Genomic DNA, 22,702 nt, shown 5'->3' with positions numbered 1-22,702 from the left:
GGAACCGCCAGAGAACCCATAAGGTTCTCTATCCGCGGATAGTTCGTGTTTGGCTACACTTAAAGTAAAGCGAGTAAATAGTGAGTGGCTCAAGGAAAATGCATACAAGATTCTTTACTAGGTATTTATATACCTAGGCCTATATTTATGTAACAGTTATTGGTACAAAGGTATCAACTGTGGTTACAAAAGTTGTCACATGGTAACATAATAAACGGCATGTTTACCCATGTAAAAGAGCTATATAGATAGAAGCTGTGAAGATAAAGTGGTTGTACCAGTTCAAAGGATTACTCCAACCAGAGCTCCCTGGGCCAGAACCTCTGTTTGCAGTAACATTTCTTGTGGGCAAATCAGTCAGTCGACTACAAAGGGACACAAACAAAGCAAAGAGAGAGCAGGCCCAACTGACCACAAAGACACAAAATAAAGGTGTGTTGGAGGGGGGGGGGGCTTTATCTTATCTATGCCCAGGGGCCCATTTCACACTTCGTCCATGGTTGTACCTTGGTTAATTAAATTAAAAAGTGTTTGAAACAAACCCGGTTCGGATAAGCGGTATAGAAAATGTATGGATGGACGTTTGAAACTTGAATTTCAGATATATCCAGCAGAGGACAGTAGTGCACCTGGTGACGGTGTTTGGACCGGCGGAACATATCGTTGACTAGGAAACTGTTGCGCAGCAGACGCCATGTTGGCCCCACATACAGCCAATCACATCAGAGCGGGGGAAGCCCGTTGAGCCACAATGGAGATGTTTTCTTCCTGTGACAGTCCAGAGCCTGGCAGGTGATTAGCACAGCGAAGCTCCTCCTCAGCCTGCTCCGCCGGAGACAGTCCTGGACAACCGCACAGCAAGATAAGGTAAGAAATGTATAGAGGCGGTATAATAGGAGGTTTTAGATTTACAACAGTTTGACTTTTCCTTCCAGTGTTGGACTTAACACTGTGTTAATATTCGATAGTTTAGCTTAACCTGTACGTGATGATGATGATGATGATGATGATGACAGCTAGTGTTTGCTAGCTAGTCACCTGACTTATACGCGCACACGCACAAATCAGCTTTGCTCTCAACGCTACGTGTGTGTTGTAACAAACATAAAGCTGCCATCTGGCTAGTGCACATATCCCCACCGACCTACAAGTAACTTTACTAAGGTCTCCCTATCCTCGACACTGGGTGATAGAGGTTTTGAAGCCGCGGCTGAGTAACCTACAGCTGACTGACCACACACTGCTACACCTGGCTGTTCTTTTCACAGCTGTGCTGCCACTCAGTGTGTTATGGTGCACTGATAAATGACCATCTCATCATTATTTGTAAAGTGAGTGTGTGTATTTGCATCTGTAGGTTTAGCCTGGCTATTATTATTGTTATAATAATAATAATTATTATTATTATTATTATTAGCTAAGAGGAGGTCTTTCAGTGCATGATGTGATGTTGACATTTTGTCTGCTGTGAGTATTAAAATCTTTTGTGTCATTTGTGTCTCACATTCATTCCTCAAGGGATTTTTCTGGACAGAAATCATCAGGATGGATACTTCAAAACTTCCTCGGATCCAGGATGAGGAGCGGGAAAGCCAGTTTGGATATGTACATGGCGTTTCTGGACCAGGTCTGGTTTATTGCTCTGTTCTGTAAATGACTAGATTGCATTGTTAAGTGTCAGACTCGTCAAAAGCAACTGAACTGCAAGTCATTTGCTCCAGCTGCCACAGGTTAGGCCACCATTAAATGCCTGTGATTGACAACCTTTCACACTGTTGTGGCTCACTCTGTGGCAATATAGACTAAATCATTCTAAATGTAATTTTATATTGTGATAGCAAAATTTGGTAGAACATCAGCTGAGAAACTGTATATCAATAAAACAACCAGGTGGTAGTATTTTTTTCAGAATACCTGACAGATGAAGAAACAATTTAATACAATAATAATATTATTAATATATAATTATAATATAATTATTATCACAGTAATGCATAATTGCCCACAATGGCCCTTTAGAATGAGATAAATTCAAGAGATGGCTGTCCATATAATAAAATTCTGATAGTACATATATTTATATCAGCTTATGGTGTATATCATTATATCTCCAAACCCTAAGTGGTTTGGAGATATAATGAGCAGCTAAATCAAACAGCTTCTAGGTTTAAATCCCTTTCATGCTTGGTTACAGTACAACTAGCAGCAGGTATAATTTTGGTGACATTCTCCACAATAAATATTATAAATTGGAAAAAAAAAATAGTCTTGTTTTTATTTTTTTATTTAAACCAAACAAATTCACACATTTATCCAATAATTTGCCTCAGTTTGCAGCAGTCCATACAGCATGTCACTGTAGTAGTGTGTTTATTTATTTGAAATAGAAATGACATGAATGTAACTATACACTTGGTCCCTTATATGTCTTTAAAACTATGTAATGTCTCATTATTGTGTTAATACATTATTTTTTAAAGCCGTTTAAATAATGTCCAAATACAAATTGGAAACAAGAAAAAAAAATAATTAAAAAAATAATGTTAGGTTGTTTATGATCTTCATCGTTTTTTCATTCGTTTTTTTGTATCAATTTCCATATTTTTCTTTCCTGCTGTTTTCAAACCGATTCCATCAACAGTGGTGACAGCTACTGCGATGGCAGGAGCAGCCATGTACGAGCTGGTTCGTGTCGGTCACAGTGAGCTAGTGGGAGAAATCATCCGCTTGGAGGGAGACATGGCAACAATCCAGGTGTATGAAGAGACTTGTATCCTTTCTGCTGCCATGTTACATTTCTCTGTAGTCAAACGTGTAACAAAACATGCTATTATCCAGCTAAAACTGGTTTCACATAATGCATTTTTACAAAAGACTCATTTTAGAGCTGCTTTACTAATAACAAATGGGAATCTGAATTTGATGACAAGGCTAGTGTGTCAGAGTGCTCCCAGTTTGTGTTGTTCTTCCTAACTTCATGCCACAGCCGGTGTGTCTGTTGGGGACCCTGTCCTTCGAACAGGAAAACCCCTCTCTGTAGAGTTGGGACCAGGAATCATGGGCTCCATCTTTGACGGTATCCAGCGTCCACTGAAAGACATCAATGACCTCACTCAAAGTATCTATATCCCAAGAGGAGTAAACATTGGCGCTCTCAACAGAGACATCAAATGGGAATTTTCCCCTGGCCAGAGTCTTCGGGTAAGAAAAACAAAATTACAGTGTGGTGTGGACTTGGATGTCTCTCCTCTGCAAGTGTTCTGACTAATTTCACATGATCCTTTCTCCAGGTCGGCAGTCATATGACAGGTGGAGACATCTATGGCATGGTGTATGAAAACTCCTTAATCAGACACAAGCTGATGCTTCCACCTCGCAACAGAGGCACCATCACCTACCTGGCCCCACCTGGAAACTACGACATTTCTGTGAGTGTCTGTCCTTAATCAAAACGCTTCCCTGTTTGATTCTAGTTTCTATGAAACTGATTTTCTGATCTTGTCTCATTCAGGATGTGGTTCTGGAGCTTGAATTTGAAGGTGTAAAGGAGAAGTTCACCATGGTGCAGGTGTGGCCGGTACGACAAGTCCGCCCAGTAACGGAGAAGCTACCTGCAAATCATCCGCTGCTGACTGGTCAAAGAGTTCTGGACGCACTCTTCCCGTGAGTAATCCTCTCAAGATAAAATCATGCACCAGACATTAAACGGCCCTCAGTTATGGAGGCAGGAAATCTCTATATAGATGCATCAGAAAAGATACTCTTCATCAGTTTTTCTTTTAGTCTGTCCTTGCGTGCTATGTCGTGCTTATTCTGATTTTTGAGATTGTTTGCTTTGCACCTCAAAATTTCTAATTAGCATTTTGACTTTAGTCTCTATTTGAACTTGTGCTTTTTCTCTTTGAAATACACTGATAAAGTGAGTCTTCAACTGGTGATTGCTCACATGTGTGGAGCTACTTATTTTATGCATGGTGGTAAAAATCTGTAAGATGCATGAAACTGCTTGGTTCTCTTGCTGTGTAGTTGCGTGCAGGGTGGCACCACTGCTATACCAGGAGCCTTCGGATGCGGAAAGACGGTGATCTCTCAGTCGTTGTCCAAGTATTCCAACAGCGACGTCATTATCTATGTCGGTTGTGGAGAGCGTGGAAATGAAATGTCTGAAGTGCTGCGGGATTTCCCCGAGGTTGGTGGATTTCTGCCAAATATACACCTGTGCACTGTTCTGAGACATGTTCAGCTACTTTTGATCTTAAAACAGAATAAACGAGTAAAGAGAGGGAGGAATTTCATGTTTAAAACTGTCGGTTTAGCAGTTTAGCACCAGTGTTCACATTGTGTAATGTTAACACTGCTCTCACCCAACAGCTCACTATGGAAGTCGATGGCAAGGTTGAGAGCATCATGAAGAGAACAGCACTGGTCGCTAATACATCCAACATGCCTGTGGCTGCCAGAGAGGCTTCCATTTATACAGGTACCAACCAATCACATTATAGGTGACGGTCTTGTTTATTTTAAATGCTATTAATGTTGTTTTTTTGATTTAGTTTTTTTATTAAAAAAGTAAATTTTCACTTTCTTGTTTCTTTTTACCTAATGGCACAGCTGAAACACAAAACCCTGTTTTGAATGTTGTTGAAGTAGCTAACATTAAGTAAATGTCTTCTCTATTTGCAGTTGTTTGGAGAATCCATTAAATGCACTTTTAATGTATTGTATACACATGCCTTTGCAGGTATCACACTGTCTGAATACTTCCGAGATATGGGTTATAATGTGAGCATGATGGCTGACTCGACATCTCGCTGGGCTGAAGCTCTGAGAGAAATCTCTGGGAGATTGGCTGAAATGCCTGCTGGTAAGTTACATGTTAAATGTGGTATTATTTTTTTTGTAAAGACACTGTCAAGACAGTAGTTGCTGTCAGCCAGTTACAGCTGTGTATGTCGTCCTCTGCAGACAGCGGTTACCCTGCTTACCTGGGCGCTCGGCTCGCCTCCTTTTATGAGCGCGCTGGACGTGTGAAGTGCCTGGGAAATCCAGAGAGAGAAGGCAGCGTCAGCATCGTAGGAGCGTGAGTTTACTCCCTATTATAAGTAGGGAAAATTGTGTCAATATTTTTTTTTTTATGTTGTCATTTCAACATGTATTGAAATCAGTTTCCAGTAGGTGAATGCATTACAATTCCATATATATATATATATATATATATATATATATATTCTAATGCTTTATCTATAAAATATCTGTACCTACTACAATTACTATTACTATACCCTGCATATTTCCAAAGCTGACCAAGTTTCTAAAGTAATGTCTTACTTCTTGGTACACACAAGGCTCCTTTACCATCCTCATAGCGTCATATAACAAACTAAAAACAGTGGATGGTAGGAAATCAAATGTGCAATAGAGGCTACACGTTGTATTATTGAAGCTGCTTTGATGGTCAAATTACTGGCTGTACCGTTTCTAAGGTGAATTTTTGATTTCTCAAGATTTCAGTGAAATGCTGGGGTTTGAAAAGGTCTTTGATTTCAAGATTGATTTAACATGGGAATATTGAAAGTAGTCAGCATGTCAGAACAAACCTGGGCATTCAAGGTACATTATCAATTATAAGTCTGACTTTTCCTTTAATATGGTGACTTCTTCTTAGTGTGTCGCCCCCTGGTGGAGATTTCTCAGACCCCGTCACCTCAGCCACATTGGGAATTGTTCAGGTAAGTGAGGGGCATACCAACATTTCACTCAATTCCTCCTGTAGTCAATGTTTCTTCCTTTAGTCATCATTCTGAGAGAGTGTCAGTATTTGTTGTTTTCTTGTTTGCAGGTGTTCTGGGGCTTGGACAAAAAGCTGGCTCAGAGAAAACACTTCCCTTCTGTAAACTGGCTGATTAGCTACAGCAAGTACACACGAGCTCTGGATGAATATTATGACAAACACTTCCCTGAGTTTGTTCCTCTCCGCACAAAAGCCAAAGAGATTCTACAGGAGGAAGAGGATCTGGCCGAAATCGTGCAACTTGTAGGCAAGGTGAGGCAGATCGAGATGATATAACCTGGTATCAAGCATGTGACCTCAGAAGTAACTAGGGAGTTGTATCAACACCTGTGAAATGCAGAAAAATACATTTTTATCCATGGCTCAGATAAGACAGTCATGTCTGGAGAACAAAACAAAAATCCTGGTTCTCAGACTTTCATCACTTACAATTCATATAGACATTCCTCATAATTCCTTTCATAATTAGAGGAGCTCATTGACATTAATTTGTATAGATGCCCAGGAGGTGCCTCTGGCTCCATCCAATGCTGTCAGATCTGTTTGACTGTTTTAAATTTTACCTTATAAAGTGACAATCTGTATCTGCCAACAAAACTGCCAAACTGAGAATGTTTTATCATTTATTTCCCAAATTGTTTTCTATAGCCAGTTCTGCGGTGTATTTAATGTGTGAAACCCATGTTTTATAGAAGAGGCCTCTGTCAGAGCTGCTCTATTAATCATTTAAATAGTTAGCATGCTAACCTGGCTAATCAGCCTCTCTGAGCATCTACAGGGGACTGATCGTCTTGTTTTGTTCACAGGCCTCCCTCGCTGAGACTGACAAGATCACTTTAGAAGTTGCTAAGCTCATTAAGGACGACTTCCTGCAACAGAACGGCTATACCCCCTATGACAGGTGAAAACAAAACAGCTCACCAACCACAAAACACATACTGTATCTTTTCCATGAAGAAGGTATGAATTGGCTTCCGCAGTAAACATATGGAGTCCTGTAAACATTGAAGTAGCTACTCTGTTTGCTCCACAACAACTGAAGACTAAAAATATTTTTCCTTCACCTGATTATTGCGTAAACTCTGTGCCCTCACACAGGTTCTGCCCCTTCTACAAAACTGTTGGCATCCTCTCCAACATGATTGCTTTCTACGACATGGCCCGACACGCGGTGGAGTCCACAGCACAGAGTGACAACAAAATCACCTGGGCCATGATCCGGGAGCACATGGGAGAGACCCTGTATAAGATCAGCTCCATGAAGTTCAAGGTACATGGCTGTTCCTCATATTCCTCATATTATATCATGTTTGGTTTAATTGTTTTAATTGTTTTGGGTTTTTTGGTCCTATTTTTCATCATTCAAGATAAATAACTTCTTTTCTGTTGACATAATCCCTGTTGTTTGTGTTGAATGGATTCTTTAGGACCCTGTGAAGGACGGCGAAGCTAAGATCAAAGCAGACTTTGCTCAGCTGCTGGAGGACATGCAGAACGCCTTCCGGACCCTGGAGGAATGAGTTTCTTACCTCTGAGCTCCTCTCCCAAACACCCAAACCCCAGTGCAATGCAACATAGTGCAGATTAAATGGCCCGTGTTCCGAGTGTTTGCCTCAGTCATGTGATCTCCTGTCTTCCTTGGTGTTTACGTCCCCTTAAACATTCCATGATGAAAATGACCTGGACAAATTTACATTTCATTTTGTTGATTTTCTTCTTTTTTAATTTTTTTTTTTTAACTCATCTACTTCAAAAACACAGCACTGGAATCCCCTGATCCCCCGAGACACCTGATAATATGACAGCTTCACTCAGCCCATTACAGAGCACTTAAAGATCACTACACCATTATGTCGTGGTTAAAATCAGAGGGCCCCAATCAGGTGCTGCACTTGTACTCAACTCCTAGCTGCAACAAAGAGTGGACAGGGATGTTTCTTTTCCACCAGATGTGACAGTGATAAATCCAAATTATTAATGAAATGGGAACATGCACATGGGTGAAGGGACAGATGCACTGCGTTACATCCGGGGGTTTGAAGCATTCTTCCACCTCTTACCTCTTAAGTGTGATCGTGATGTTGTGGACTATATACTTGACATTATGTAAAAAAAAAAAAAAAAAATATGAATGAATGAGTCTGTTAGACTTGTGTTGTAACTGATGTCTCACTATTCTATTCGTGGTACATTACTGTTGTCTGAAATAAATGTAAAGAAATGACTCAAATTCATTGTGTCGGGGAGATTTAATTTATCATGTGCAAAGAAGTTGTATTTTCTTTTCTTTTTTTTTTAAATCATGTGAGCTAGATGAGTTTGTGTTTGTCACTGTGAGATATAAATCACACAATCACCTTCTTTTACCTTTGAAGCAGCTGAACATGAGTGTTAAAATCAGCCTTTGACTGCTGCAGCTTCATGACCATAACAGATATTCAGTAAGGAACTCTCACCTCTAGGTGGCACACATGTTGCTGTAATGCCTCAGGGTGACTGCTATTAACCTCTTGAGATCTTCCCTATAAATGTATTTTTTTTGGAGGTTTTAAATATTTTTTGTCTTTAATAGCTTTTTATGGATGCACTGTCGCATCAGATGCAAAAATTATAACCGTCATGTCTCATTTTATACTTATCTCCTTCTAAAACGTTTAAAACATCCAGAAACTACCACAAGGGGACCAGGTCCAAGCCCCCAAAACAATGTCATGAGACCCGCCATGTTTAGGATCTATTGCTAAACCAGACTCAAATTATTAGCGTAGAGGATGTTGCTCAGCTCTGGAAAAACTTTAAGTGCATGTTGAAGAAGCAGATCAATGTGTAACCTGGAAAATTTGACTGAATTGATCATTTAACACAAAAAAACACAGGTAATGTTGGGAAATGAGGCCTAGTGAAAAAGAGGAGGGACTTTCTCATAGGTGGATGATTGATTATTTTTTCACAGAGGCTTATGTGACTGTTTCCTGTCTCATCTGTGAGGAGAGAACTGCTGTTCTATAGAAATACAACGACCACATTCACTCATCATGCTTCGTTGCAAGTGCAGCATCTTTGCAGTTTGCTGATGTGTAATCTCCATCATGTACTGTTGGCTCAGTCTTTTGTCTACGACTCACAGTATTAATTCCTCCAAAATAGATTAGAGCCGGTATCTCGAGTTCCGGGCTCCATCAAGACTAATGGAAGCATAACCCTCAGGAGCAAGAGCAGCATCTTTTCTCTGCATTGATTCAGTCCATCCACACTCACACTGGTGCAGACGTTAAGAGGTTTCAGTGGTCTCAGGGTATACCAGCCTATAGCTTATAATGCACCTGTCTTTCTCTTTCAGTGTGTGTGTGTGTGTGTGTGTGAGTGTGTAAAGAACACATTAACTTTATATGGGTTTACTCATGAAAGTGGAGGAGGGCAGGTGCCATCGCTCACTCTCGGTCCATGCAACACATTTGTGTCTGCCTTCAAATGCGCAATCAACGCTGCCTTTGTGTCATTTGATCTATTGCGCGGCTTTCGTGCAGCCATTGCTGAAGTTCACCTGTCGTTTGTTACAAGTGAACTCACAATCTGTCCACTTCAAAGAAAATACACTGATCAAGCATTAATTAAATTGCTTTAAATTGTAGTCTCTAAACATTATTATCGGCTCTCTGGTCTCTATTATTAACCAACTGATGACTCCTGCCAATGCTGCATCAGTTTTCCTCTCTTAGTGTAACTCTTCTCTACTGTATTTTCCGCTCAGCTCCCAGCCCCTCAATCACACAGTAACTCTCCACATTTCTTCAGTTCTTTTCGTTTCTACCAACATCATAAGTGCATTAGTTTTGTTTTTAAAGACTGGATTCAAGCTCCGGAGTCGGCTGACAAGCTCTCTGCAGAAGTTTTCATGAGCAAGAATCTGAATCCAAGTTTTTAAGTGGTGCGGGGCAGCTGATATGTGTTTGACCCTTTGCTCTGACCCTCTGCAGGAGGGTCAAGAGAAAAGAGAACTTGCAGGGATCACTTATCACATTGTCATTGTTAGTATCCAATGTTGTCACAAATGTCAGACAAAAAGTGTAATCTATAGAAACACAGGCTCATATTAACAGCAACACAAGAGCCTATTGTTTTTACCTCTGGTCTCTCACACACACACACACACACACACACACACACACACACATACACACACACACTTCCAGAGTTTTCTGAGTGTTAGCAGCAAGATCAGGTTGCTTGTGGGAGGAAAAATGATCCCAGAGGGTGGGGCAGCCCTGTGGATCATTGCTCGCTCTCTCATCTATGAGTGCCTGTCATGTTTCTCATATGCACCCTTGTGCAGCTCAGTGTGGATTATCAGGGCTGCTGTGAACACCTCAACATAGCCCCTCAGCTGTGGGAAGAGGTATGAAAGACTCCTGGCTCTCTGGCTCTCTCAGCCAGTTGAGGTAGAGCCTATATTTACCAAGCATGCCAGGATTAAAGCCTAAAATCGTAACTGATAGGAGCTACAAAGCAGAAGTAGGCTGAGGATGCAAGAGAACGACTTGTGAACTATTTAATGATATGTGAGGAGGGCAGTCTTTGGGAAAGTGAGCTGGCAGATGCAACGCCATATCAAACCACTTGTCAGGAGGAATCCAAGTTGCCTTCTGTTGGGACACTTCCACCGTGGGAATCCAAGAAATGAAAACCATCTCGCTGCACTGAGTCGGTGTCGCCGCAGCACCACCAGAGCAGAAACTTGCCAGTTTCCTTTTTCAACACAAATGACTGATGAGAAACGAGGCTCCTGTTTTCTATTTTTCTCACTCAGTCATTCACAGGAGGAGCTTGGTGACAAAGGGTCATCTGCTTAATCATTTTCCTCTTGATGAAGATCACATAACTGTTGCCTGGAAGGAGTAACTCTGACAATTCAGCCCACGTGTATTGATGGTTTTATTATTTATTTGTTGCAGAGGCAAAAGGTAAGTCAATAGAGAAATTATTTATGTTGGTTTTGTGGAGGTGGACTGTCCTGTTAACAGAGCTGGAAAATTTGGATGGACAAAAAAAAGTCATTGTTTGTGAGTAATAGCGATTATAAGTAGATAATGCAGTATGATATAAAGTCATACAAAAACTGTTTTATTAGGAAGATATAAAACAAACAAAAGCTGACTGAAACATTTTTAATATTTCTCTGTTCATTCCTGTAGATACAGGTCAGGCTGTGTACACTGTAACCCAAGTTATAAACTAAAATAATAACTCACACTGACAATAACTCAAGTGCATCTCAGAGTGTTGAGGACTTGGGTTTGTTGGCCCAGATAGTTTGTCCCTGTGGACACAGTGGCCTTGTTTCAACAAATTACATTCGAAGCTCTTGGGGATGTAACGGGACTGAGAATCCTCTGATTAAGGAAGTTATTAATTTTTATAAAAAAACAGAAAATCTTTTAGTAAGTTACAGGTACAGGTTGAGTCCAGTATAAGTTGCTGAAGCCTTTATGACCCTGTAAAGATATTCTGTGGTTTTACAAATGTCATGTAAAGTGCTTTGTTTTTGGAGGATTGCAGAGGTATCATATTATCATAGGCAGTAAAAGTAGTAGATACATTATTGCTGCCAATCCAGATATGTTTCCATGTTTTGTTTATTCTGGACACACTGCTGCAGTCATACATGTGTCTTTTTGCTGTGTGCGTCCTGTGTAATCACGATCATTTAGATTTAGAATCAGATTAGACCAGGCTCTGGAGTTCATGCTTATTATCAGAACCAGTTTAGGGAGAGATCAGTGACCTAGGATCAGATGTTTATATAAGTATGTGTGTGTCTGTGTTGGTGTGTGTGCGCCATACAGAGAGTGCATATTTAGATATTGAAAGAAACCCATGAAAGAAAACAGAAATTACTAAAAAACGTTTTGTTATGAGGATTGTTATTGGTTGTGGAATCACATTTTGATGTTAGGTATGTTCTTCCACTAATGTGCTGTAATGGTGTAGTTCATTGTTCAAGACAACAAAGTTTTAAAATGCTGGCCTTTTGTGTTAAAATAACAGCTTGTAAACTTCAGTCATCTTTAGCAAGCCATAATGAAATGGGAGAAGTTAAAGCCTCCAGAGCCAGATGATCCTATGTGTTGCTGTGAGTGTGATATCTACCAGTACGGATGTTGCTGTGACTGTGAAGATCTGGATGAAGCCTTTAACAGGTATGAAGGGCTTGAGGAAAAAGGGTCAGTACTGAGTACCACTAGAATATACTGAGGTGCTGTACTGGAGAGTAAGAAGCCTAGTGATCCTTGACTTAAATGTTATTTACACAGAAATAGCACTTTTGTTACTTAAGTTTAGTATCACCTTTAAAGGTTGTTCCCAGTAATGTGTGGTCATCAAGACAGAGCTGGGGATTACAAACCAGGCAAAGAAAACAAATGCTCTTCGGCCCCTGGCCCTCAGGAGGCCTGAGAGCTCCATGTTGTGATGATTTTTAACTCCAAACTTGTTTGGTGACACTTTGAGACCCACAAAAGCACAATATAAACTGGAATGACAGGGACCAGGGTTAGTCTGGCCCTTATTATATGAAACCTTTCTGAGACTTTCCCAGAAAGTAAAAAAAAAAAAAAAGCTAAAATCTTCCGTATCATGCCATTATGGCATCAATGTAAGCTACAATGAAAATCTTGGATTTGAAAAAGCAGAGTACAGTTCTAACATAAAAATCTAATTATGTCTCTGTCACTGGTTTCAGAGTGTATAGTTATTTTCTACCAATGACAAGAGTAACTGTATCAGCCACATTCCTAATGACACATGACCACTGTCCTGTGTAGGTGGCTGAAAGACAAACCTCCTAAAAGTGGATGTCAGTCTCCTGTTCTTGGGGCCTTGATTGACAACCTGGAGATCTCCATGATCCCGGCCCTGGTGCTGCTTCCTCTCCTGCTTCGGGTTGCAGCGCTGCACTACCTGCTGGGTATCACCATCCTGACAACTCTGCCCGGCCTGGTCCTCTGGTACTACTACGCCACGCACCGAAGGAAGAGACGCACCCTCTTCTTCCTCACCCTTGCGCTCTACTCTCTGGCCTACATGTACTACCTCTTCATCACGGAGATTTTACCACGCGGGGACGTCAGCCAGCTGCAGGTGTGCACTGTGACCACTGGGATGATTCTCACCATCGGCTCTCTCATTCACACCAAGAGAGGCCCAGGATTTGTGACCACTTCCCTGTTTGAAGTGCGCAGCCCGAGTCAGGAGGCTAACAAGGACTCCACACATCTTAATGGATCTACCCAGTCGGCAGTCTCCCCCTCGGCAGACACTGCAGCAGAGTTGCAGACAACAAAAGCGACCCCGGCAGGAAAATGGAGCAGTTGTCCTGTGTGCAAAATAATGCGTCCCCCACGGGCTGGACACTGTCGAACCTGTGGATCCTGCGTCCAGCGTCTGGACCACCACTGCATCTGGTGGGTTGGATTTAACAGACACGTGTATAAAGACCGTGAAAATAAATTAAAATAAAATAAAAACAAATTTCCCTCTAACCTATAATTGTATCTATTCATGCAGACATGTTTGGTCTCATTTGGCCAGTTTTGGAGCCATTTCTGCTGCCACCTCCAACTAAATAAGTGATGATCCACAGATCTTATTTTGAACAGTTTTAAACGAACTATTTTCTTCCAAAGATGTTCTCAGCAAAAACATCTTCAAATGTAAACTTAAAGTAGACTAGAAAGCAGGTACATCTCGGGGCAACCAGGAGGACGAGGCCATCACTGAGTAAAGATTAAACAGTTGTTTTAATATCCAATCGTTTGTGTGCTTTGACAGGGCTGAGGTGCCTTCCTGCAGTGCACGCCGCCAAGGTCATAAAAGATCATGATGTCAGTTTTATAAAAACATCAATCACTTTGCACCTAATGCAGAACTGCTGAATTGCCTCCTAGTTTAGGTGCCGTTGCCTGCAATAGACAAATAACCTAAAAGGCAAAAATAAAATATATATGTTAAGCTACTTTTCCAGTTTTTTTATTCAGTGCACATAGAAACTCCGAACCAACCACAGCATGATGTATGACTATACTGAAACTATTACCCTCAAACTAGAGTACATGATATTATACAAAGGTTTTCCAAATCTAAACTTAAAATACAACTTGTGGAGCCAAAATATCAGTGTCCGTTTGGGGCTAACTGGTACACTGTCTTGTGTGTCTGTGTTGTGTGCGTCTGTGCAGGATAAACAGCTGTGTTGGGCAGGCAAACCACCGCAGTTTCCTGCTGACCCTCTCTGTGTTCGTGTTGACCTCTCTGTATGGGATCACTTTGGTGCTCTGCAGCCTCTGCCCTCGGCAGTATCTCATGACGGCTCTCTTCTACTGCCCCGGTGTCTACAGTCAGTCAAGGTACTCTTTATATATTCTGTCCCCACCACAGCCACAGGTGACTATTGACTGTAAATTAGATTGATTAATACTTATTAACTAATACAGTTATATGGCAGAAGTGTACCTGACATAGTGTTAACAGGATTTGTTCCATAGACAAAAGGGCAAATAAACCTGTACTGTTTTTGGAAATAAATTTGTTGTAGTACTTGTAAATGCTTTTCAAACATTATATTACATTGCTGTGATGTTATTCTCATCCTTTCTTTTTGTTTACAGCACAGCACTTTGCTTCACCTGTGCTTGGTACAGCAGCATTGTCACAGGTGGGTTGCTTTACCTGTTAGTGGTACAAGTTCTGAATATCAGCTTCAATGTGACGGAGCGGGAGGCTCAGCTGGCTCTGAGGAACAAAACGGGCCAGAGCCGCCTGTGGGGACTCGTCATCGACACAGGAGAGTATTCACGTGGCTTCTGTCAGAACTGGGTTGAGTTCCTCACCATGACAGATGCCTCGGTTTCTTCTCGCTCCAGCCTCACTGACTTGGTCTAGTTTCACTTTATACTTTCTAGTAACACCATGATAACAGACTGTTAATAAGGCATGTGTGAAGAATTTCATCTCATGTATTTCTTAGGATATATCAGCTGACAAGATACAGAGCTCATTGCATTCCAGCCTCTTAAATATGATATATCAGAAACTATTTTAACTCTGTAATAAGTTGCAGGGGAAACGAAAGGTGCTCTGTTTACTGCTTAAAAAAGCACACAATGATCCATGTTTGGGAGTTGGAATCTGTAGCACAACAAACAAAGCTGCAGGCATTACTTTACATATTTTCTCTACCTTTACAAAATGAACATAATTCATGCTGTCTGACTGATTTCAACATACATGTCATTTTGAAAATGAAATAAAAATAAAAACTGTAAATGAGTAACCAGTAAATGAGGGGTTACGCTGTTGGGTTCAAGTGAAAGTGGAATAACAGCCATGCTTTCAGCTCTGTCAGGTGGTAATGGTCATTAAGTATCAGGAAACCAAACTGCTGGATTGATTTTTTTTTTTTTTTTAAATGCAATAATAAAGGTCAACTAGGGTTGCAAGCATCTAAAATTTGGCCATAGTGTGGCGCCAGAGGAAAGGCCATGTGTCCAACTGCAAGTCCTCTGCAGGACAGCTCAGCTTGTCAGGCTCAGCCCTATATTGTCTATATTGTGCTAAGAACACGGCTTCAGTTAGCGCAGTCGCACATTTAAATGTTAACATGCTAATGTGTGGCATGTAACCTTTAGCAGTTTAACATGCTAATACGTAATATTTAGCATGCTAACATGGGGCTGCACGTGCTACCATGTTACTGTCTCTTCTTTCTTCTGTGGGGATCTTCCTGTGTACAACATGTGTGGTGGGTGTATACAGTCATAACTTCCTGGAGCAGCTTCAGTCATCTTTACTGTTGTGACTGATACAATCTGGAGTTGCCCTGTATTTACTTAATATTTTTCTCTGCAGTGCTCTGTCTTATTGATTTCTTAATCTAATGGTGTGTCCATTGCTTTCTCATAGTGTGAGTGGTGGCTCCTTTTACACAGCCCAGACCTACAAATTTAAAGACATGCAGGAGCTGCTAATGTAAATAATCAAATACAGATGTTATTTATTTATAATAAAGCAAAACTCCTGCACATTGTAATGTACAATATTTAAATTATTCAAATCATGTTTCCCATAGTAGAATAAAAATGGCAAACTAAACAGTGTGTGTACTCTCCTGTGTTGTCTGGACTGCAGTGTTTCCCTCCATTCACTTCCCTCCATTATTTACCATTATCAGGTCTCATAATGCACATCTTGGGTGAAGTGATCATTCAAACTGTTTAAATCAATAAATTTCTTCCATTACAATCACTCAACTGAAAGGTTTATTTGGCGTCTGAACTCTCCCATACTTCCTTGCCAGTCTGTTGGTTGATATGAATGGTCTTTTCTCTGGTGCCACCCTCAGGGCAATTTGTGCATTTCCCACCACTAGTGCTGTCTAGATGTACATCTGTTGTATATCTCATATAATTTCATATAATCTCATAATCTCAGTTTTAGTTGTAATATCTTCCATTAGTGCCCTATGACCTGCTTATATGTAATGTTAGACTTAATTTAGTAATTGTCACAGACAGCGATACACTGTGGTTAATATTTGGGCCCATACATCTGACACAATTGCTATCAGGCCTGTTGTATTCAGTATTTCAGATAGCTGGGTTATCTCAGAGGTACCAGATACATAGATGCAAAGCTGATGTCATGGGGCAGCTTCTGAGGATGCATGCCTTCTTTCTATTCAGACTCACTCCACTGCTCTAAATCTCTCCCTGGACCTATAATATACCATTTTTCCTTTAACAATGCCATGAAACTCTATGATCCAATTCCCTGAGCATATAGCATAATCATCCCTGCCTCAAAACATATTCATTTCTCATCATTGTTTCCTTTGTGAACAACCTACAGCCAAATGTTATTACAGTGCCTGGTTAGTTTTACTAAGTAACTTTGTTAGTCTTGCTCCTCTAGAGGCTGTTCTTAAAGATGATGAAGACATTTTGCCTCTCCAACACCTTGGTTCACTGCACGACATTGCATCACCCACTGATCAGACTGCAGTGTCATGATGTGTAATGATGTGATGGTTCTTTTAGTCTTACAGTTCATTGAAAATGTGTCCTTGTCCATCAAATTTGTCTAACACAAGGTATCTTGAAAACCATGGAGAGATTTACATTTAATTTGCTGTTGGATATCCATGACCCAATTAATTTTTTTATCAAACCTTTCCTATAGCATTAACATGAAAGTTCACACATGGTTCAGGAGCAAACTGTTTTCATCCAGGAGCTGCGGTCTAGCTCCACCCTCAGGCCAACATATCAACCCTGTCGACAAGAGATCATGTCATAGTTTAAACCCTCAGATTCAGGACTATAAACTTACTTGACTTGCATTTTGTGCCAAATGTGACCCATTCCTTTCATGTTTTTTTCTCTTGCCCCAAGTGTGTGTACAGCACATGAACTAATACTGTGTTCATGTACAGTGTGTGTGTGTGTGTGTGTGTGTGTGTGTGTGTGTGCCTGCCTGCCTTAAAGCTAATTTCAGTTATTCATAAATTCTTTGTTGTTGTGGATAAATTCATACATCCCTTTTTTCAAGTGCTGAGCCTAAGTTACACGTTTCAAGATTAATGCTGTTATCACATCACATCACTCAGACCATACAACCAAGAACGAGAAGCTGTTCACATCAGGTCAGAGAATTTAGAGACGGCTACAATATGTTGCAGTGGATGAAAAGAACTACAGGAGTATCTACAAACTGCTGGGAAATGGCTGATAAGCCAGTTACACTGAAACAAAATTGTTTCATCAAGAGGCAACATTGTCAATATCTGGGTTTAGTTGTTCAAGAACTGTTTCAGATATGTGAAACAATGGCTTATTTAGGCTTTTTATATGGTGTGACTACAATTCACAGATTACCAGTAGACTGTAGATTTCTGCTGCAGCTGCAGAGTTTTGTTTGAGGCAAATGTAAAAGTAAAATCTAACATTTTCCTGGCACATTACCTTAAATATTTGTTTTCTAGGAGCAAACCTGTTAAAACTGGCAAGGTATGTAGGTCGTAGGAATCCTTGTACTGTGGCATGTGTCTGCCTGCACTGGTCTGTTTCCAACTCATTACATTAATTCGTCTCATCAGCACTTCTGGATTCATATTTGAATCTTTGCAGCACAGGAAATATCTTGCAGAAAATCAAGAACTCAGCCTTGTTACCAAACTACTTGAAGAGACCAGAATTACAGACAGACCTAACTGTATTCAAAATGTTTGCAACTGTGCACTTTAAGTCAGGCTTCTTATGTTTGTAAATAGCAGTGGTGGAAGAAGTACTCAGATCTTACTTTACTTACAGTGAATAAATATTCTTTAAGTAATACAATCAAAATCTTACCTGGGAATAAGTACAAATCATCATTAAAATATACTTAAAGTACCAAAAGTAAAAGTACTCATCAAGCAGAATGGCTCATTTCAGAATAAAATATGTTTTCTGATCACTGGAGCTCAGCCAGACTTACCACTGGGTTCTTGGTCACCTCTCTTACCAAGGCCCTTCTCAGCTGGGCTGGGTGGCCAGCTCCAGGAAGAGTCCTGGTTGTTATGAAATTCTTCCTTTAAGAATTATGGAGGCCACTGCGCTCTTGGGAACCTGCAGCATCATTTTTTTTTTGTAGCCTTCCCCAGATCTGTGCCTGCACACAATCCTGTCTCCATCCCCATCAATCCCTGCTGTGATGTGCCCTGTCAGCTGTGAGACCTTATACAGACAGGTGTGTGACCACAGGTGGACTCCGGGCAAGGTGAAGAAACATTTCAAAGATGACCCAGAGAAATGGGAGGCACCTGAACTAAATTTCAAATGTCATAGTAAAGGGTCTGAAAACTAATGTCACTGATAGTGACATAGATGTTTTCCCTTTTTAATAAAAACTCCTAAAATTTCTGTTTTCCCTCTGTCATTGTGGTGTATTCATTGGTGAATGAGTTTATGAATTTAAATGTCTTCAACATGACAAAATGTGAAAAATGTGAAGGGTCCCAAAGACTTTCTGGATGCACTGTATATTTATATGTGCTGATTTTTCCAGTACTACACCAGTGTTGCTAGTTCCAAATTAACATACAGTACACCCATGGTGGGATTCACAACCACAGTCCTGGTATGAGTCTTTTTTTCGGTATACCTCAGTTATGATGTTTTGACCAAACATTCAGTGCACAGTGTTGTGCTGCTGCTTTTGGCTCATCTGTTGTTGTTTTGCTACAGTTGATCAGCGATGGCTCTGGGCCTGGACAGCCAGCAGAGAAAGGAGCCAGGCAGGAGCAGCAGAGCTGGAGTAGACGACTAAATGATTTCATAACCAGACCAAACTCTGATACATGAAGGCGAAGAACAGCTAGAGCTGACCCTTGTTACATTTTCAAAAGGCAGGACAAGGTCAGCATGAACTGAAGAACTTGTTCAGTCATAGTTTACTAATGTGTAGAGCTGCCTGCACATTCAGAGTAGATCTGCCTGTTTAGAAAAACCATCTGACAATGGGCAGGCGGGAACAGAACCAATGTTTATCGTTCAGAAACAGTCATGAGGTCAACCAGCACTTATTGCAATTATCTTGAATTACAGCAGTGGCTGCTGGCCTGTGATTGGCAGTCAGCAGTAGTTGCACAACACGGATGGTATTTGGTTGGCAGCAGCAGCAGCAGCAGCAGCAGCAGAAGCTACTGTAGGAATATTGTTATGTGAATAGCGTTGTTGCTCAGGGAGATCAACAGATTTAACTATTGACGTATGAAAAGTCCAAGCAGTTGGGGCTTGTGGAGTGTGTAGGCATCTGATTTTCTTTTGGTTGCATATTCATATTTTAGTGGCTAATAAAGAAACTCTCACATCAAGGTCCATTTAGTAGCTGTTCCGGTGCTTTCGATCAAATCATGTTATTTATCAGCTGATGAGTAAAAATGATATATTACCTCCATTCTTCCAGTTGATAGAGTGAATAACTTACTACTCCAACTTTGCTCCATCTGCTGATGAAGATCATGTGATGCGATCAAAAGCTCCAGAACAGTTACTAGAGGTGAGATTGTGAGATTGTCGACCTTAGAAACAGTAGTTTTGTTTGTCCTCTTATTTACTGCAAGGGAGCCACAGGCTGCATACAGAATAAGGTATTACCTTTGTTCCTATTGAGTAATTGTAAAGCAAATGAGGAGGGAAAAGCCTTTACTGATTTTAAAACTATAAAAGAGACACTGCATTTTCCCAGGAAAGCATTTCACTTCAGCACATGGTGTTGCGTGATTAGGAATCCAATCTGCAAGGGCATTTGTGTTGTCACTTGTTTTACTATCGCAACTGCTGACGGTTGGATTTGATTCTGTGGTCTCTGCCACGGAAAGCACTGGAGGGCAACAACAGCTTTGTTTACCCACTTTTGGTTCCTGCTCTTTTAAAGTCCATGCTCACATGTGTGAAGCTGCACAATGAAATGGCATTATCAAAATAATGTGCTTTCCACCTCTGATGATGTGACAGACAGGATATCACCTCTGTCCATTGCTCCTCAGGTTATGTCATTTCTTGGCATGTTTCCCCTGCCTGTCTATCTGCTGTCATGCAATCACCTTTCATACGGTTGATTGAACACTGCCCTGGCAGGACTAAAGGCTTACCTTGTGGCTGTGGGACTGTATGTGTGTTTGTCTGAAGCTTCACGTGTTTGAACCCGTCCCAGCTCCAGGGTTTGTGTGGGTGTGGGTGTATGTATGTGTGTGTGTGTGTGTGTGTGTGTGCTGGCTGGGAGGGAAAAGGTAATCTCATGCTCCACTATATAAAGGGTTGTCGGGCAGACCTTGACAGCAGACCTCCAGATCTTCATCTGTGCTCTTCTCCATCATCCCTCCTGCAGCTGACTCTGCTCCTCAGTGACTATGACTCTGCTGCTGACCCTGCTGGGAGCTGTGCTCTGCTCCTTGACGGTTTCTTCAGAAATCATGCCCCAGGCAGACTTCAATTTACAGGGGGTGAGACGCACTATCATCTATTTTTATTGTCTCAATATAGATTTATTGTGCTTGTATGTATTTTGTTTTAATTCCTCTTCTCCACCAATTCAGCCACAGCCTGAGCATGTGGCAGAGGCTGATTCAGGATGTGTGATAGGGGGCCACATGCCGATTATTCATATATCAGAGGAAGTTATTTGATGGCAAGCATAAAATTACCTAAAAATAAGTGAGACAAGGATTATCTGACTACGATCAATATTTCCTGACTGCTCTGTAAAATGCACTTAAACAGCTGTGTACTGGAACTGGTTGTGTATTTGCACCATTTTTGCAAGGAGTATGGTAGTATTTATGGGGAAAAAATATGTGAGCAATCACATTCATTCTCAATAACTGTGTGTGAAAATCTGAATTTGTTTGCTGAGTGAATGGTGGCCCGACCTCAAAATACATTCTGACTTGAATTAAATGCAAAAGAGAGTCTCAGTAGTTGTGTCCTTCTCTAGTAGTAGAGTGATTTTGATAGTTGGTACTGACAACAATTATTCTCCTACCTGACAAGTGGAAACACACACTGCATGGAAATATGAACACTGAGATCAAACACTATGTAAACCTTTCTAGCTGTTTGACGTTCACTGACTGCACTGATCTGCACCGGGCAGATCTTTATCCTCTTTAGCACCTGCACCTTATTACTTCAAACACATTCTGTTTAAAGGGAGTGAGTTGTTTTTTTGTTTGTTTGTTTTGTTTTGTTTTATTCCTGCTATATGTGCTGTATGTGCACCCACAGATGGCAGGGAAGTGGTACCTGATTGGATTTGCCACTAATGCCCAGTGGTTTACCAACCGCAGAGCCAGCATGAAGATGGGCACGACCATGTTAACCCCAACTGCTGATGGGGACCTTGACATATCATATGCCAGTCTCAAGTGAGTGTGAGAGGACAGACAGGGAGAAAGGAAATTTAAAAAATAAACAAATAAATAAAAATAAAAAACAAGATCAGTGATGACACAGTTAATCATATGTCAGTGGTGTCTTTGCAGCCATGATGGCTCTTGCTGGAGACTGAACAACCTGGCTAAGAAGACTGATGTGCCTGGAAAGTTCACATACACCAGTGAACGTGAGTGTACCCTTGCACTCACATAATACAGTGCAGACACATAGAGGCATGCAAGCAACACTCACAATTACACCATCCGCAGTATTTTTTGCTCTCACATCATAATGGTAATTTCCTCCCTTTTGCCAGGCTGGGGGAGTCAGAACGACATGCGCATGGTTGACGTGAAGCATGACGAGTACGCTCTGATTCACACCATCAAGACCAAGGGGAGCGATACCACCGTTGTCAACAAACTATATGGTAAAGTGGACATTTGCCATGATACTACAGTCTGTCCGATCAATGTAAATTTGTGCAGCAGTTCAGTAGAAGTGGATACTGCAGCAGATTAATACAACGTGGTTTGACAGGCCGCGGAGAGGACCTCAGCGCTGATCTGCTGGAGAAGTTCAGGCAGTTCTCCTTGGAGACTGGCATCCTTCCTGAAAATATTGCTCTCCTTCCAAAAAACGGTACTTTTTATATGAATGGATAGGTTTTATGTAAAATAACCTGTGATTGAGAGTGATGCCATGCACTACTCCTTTTAACTCTTCTCTCTTCTTGTCTTTAGCTGAGTGCCCACCTGCCTAATTTTCTGCCCGTCATCATATGTGCTGTCTGAAGAGCTTCACCTTCGTTGTGAATACTCCACATCTATGAAGCTCACTGCCAATTGAGAAAATATCTTTTTTCTTCATTTTATTTACTCTGCCTTTTCAAATGTTGTATTAAGAATAGCTAGTTATACCATTAAACATGATGTAAAGCCTG

The 22,702-nt window shown here is 41.0% G+C and overlaps 3 protein-coding genes across 3 annotated transcripts; all 3 read left to right on the top strand.

Annotated features, from left to right (window-relative positions):
• The first annotated feature begins 728 nt into the window (after positions 1–728).
• Positions 729–8,021, top strand: LOC139607840 (V-type proton ATPase catalytic subunit A-like). Its single transcript, XM_071461088.1, has 15 exons — positions 729–867; positions 1,519–1,627; positions 2,642–2,770; positions 2,987–3,201; positions 3,291–3,428; positions 3,512–3,663; positions 4,027–4,189; positions 4,372–4,480; positions 4,742–4,864; positions 4,966–5,080; positions 5,666–5,729; positions 5,840–6,043; positions 6,598–6,692; positions 6,890–7,061; positions 7,219–8,021. The coding sequence occupies exons 2-15, from the start codon at positions 1,546–1,548 to the stop codon at positions 7,309–7,311; spliced, it is 1,854 nt and encodes a 617-aa protein (XP_071317189.1). The 5' UTR covers positions 729–867; positions 1,519–1,545; the 3' UTR covers positions 7,312–8,021.
• A 2,118-nt stretch (positions 8,022–10,139) lies between these two features.
• On the top strand, positions 10,140–18,664 carry zdhhc23a (zinc finger DHHC-type palmitoyltransferase 23a). The gene is made up of 4 exons (XM_071461518.1): positions 10,140–11,988; positions 12,613–13,251; positions 14,026–14,193; positions 14,455–18,664. The coding sequence occupies exons 1-4, from the start codon at positions 11,870–11,872 to the stop codon at positions 14,726–14,728; spliced, it is 1,200 nt and encodes a 399-aa protein (XP_071317619.1). The 5' UTR covers positions 10,140–11,869; the 3' UTR covers positions 14,729–18,664.
• A 1,978-nt stretch (positions 18,665–20,642) lies between these two features.
• On the top strand, positions 20,643–22,702 carry LOC139607577 (lipocalin). The gene is made up of 6 exons (XM_071460566.1): positions 20,643–20,828; positions 21,610–21,749; positions 21,867–21,946; positions 22,076–22,189; positions 22,300–22,401; positions 22,503–22,702. Exons 1-6 carry the CDS (start codon positions 20,736–20,738, stop codon positions 22,520–22,522), a joined length of 549 nt encoding a protein of 182 aa, XP_071316667.1. The 5' UTR covers positions 20,643–20,735; the 3' UTR covers positions 22,523–22,702.

This window comes from Trachinotus anak, unplaced genomic scaffold (assembly GCF_046630095.1).
Source record: "Trachinotus anak isolate AG129_WGS33_773 ecotype Australia unplaced genomic scaffold, CSIRO_AGI_Tana_v1 ptg000024l, whole genome shotgun sequence".
In the NCBI taxonomy this organism is placed as follows: domain Eukaryota; kingdom Metazoa; phylum Chordata; class Actinopteri; order Carangiformes; family Carangidae; genus Trachinotus; species Trachinotus anak.
This window is presented reverse-complemented; position numbering and strand designations above follow the sequence as displayed.

What these genes read in the sequence shown, in the direction of transcription:
- LOC139607840 (XM_071461088.1), top strand. Translation starts at nt 1,546, where the DNA reads ATGGATACTTCAAAACTTCCTCGGATCCAGGATGAGGAGCGGGAAAGC. An exon ending in ACATGGCGTTTCTGGACCAG is followed by an intron (nt 1,628 to 2,641) that starts GTCTGGTTTATT and finishes TTCCATCAACAG; the next exon opens with TGGTGACAGCTACTGCGATG. An exon ending in CTGGAAACTACGACATTTCT is followed by an intron (nt 3,429 to 3,511) that starts GTGAGTGTCTGT and finishes TGTCTCATTCAG; the next exon opens with GATGTGGTTCTGGAGCTTGA.
- zdhhc23a (XM_071461518.1), top strand. Translation starts at nt 11,870, where the DNA reads ATGAAATGGGAGAAGTTAAAGCCTCCAGAGCCAGATGATCCTATGTGT. An exon ending in CTGGATGAAGCCTTTAACAG is followed by an intron (nt 11,989 to 12,612) that starts GTATGAAGGGCT and finishes TGTCCTGTGTAG; the next exon opens with GTGGCTGAAAGACAAACCTC. An exon ending in CTGGACCACCACTGCATCTG is followed by an intron (nt 13,252 to 14,025) that starts GTGGGTTGGATT and finishes GCGTCTGTGCAG; the next exon opens with GATAAACAGCTGTGTTGGGC.
- LOC139607577 (XM_071460566.1), top strand. Translation starts at nt 20,736, where the DNA reads ATGACTCTGCTGCTGACCCTGCTGGGAGCTGTGCTCTGCTCCTTGACG. An exon ending in ATATCATATGCCAGTCTCAA is followed by an intron (nt 21,750 to 21,866) that starts GTGAGTGTGAGA and finishes GTGTCTTTGCAG; the next exon opens with CCATGATGGCTCTTGCTGGA. An exon ending in CGTTGTCAACAAACTATATG is followed by an intron (nt 22,190 to 22,299) that starts GTAAAGTGGACA and finishes GTGGTTTGACAG; the next exon opens with GCCGCGGAGAGGACCTCAGC.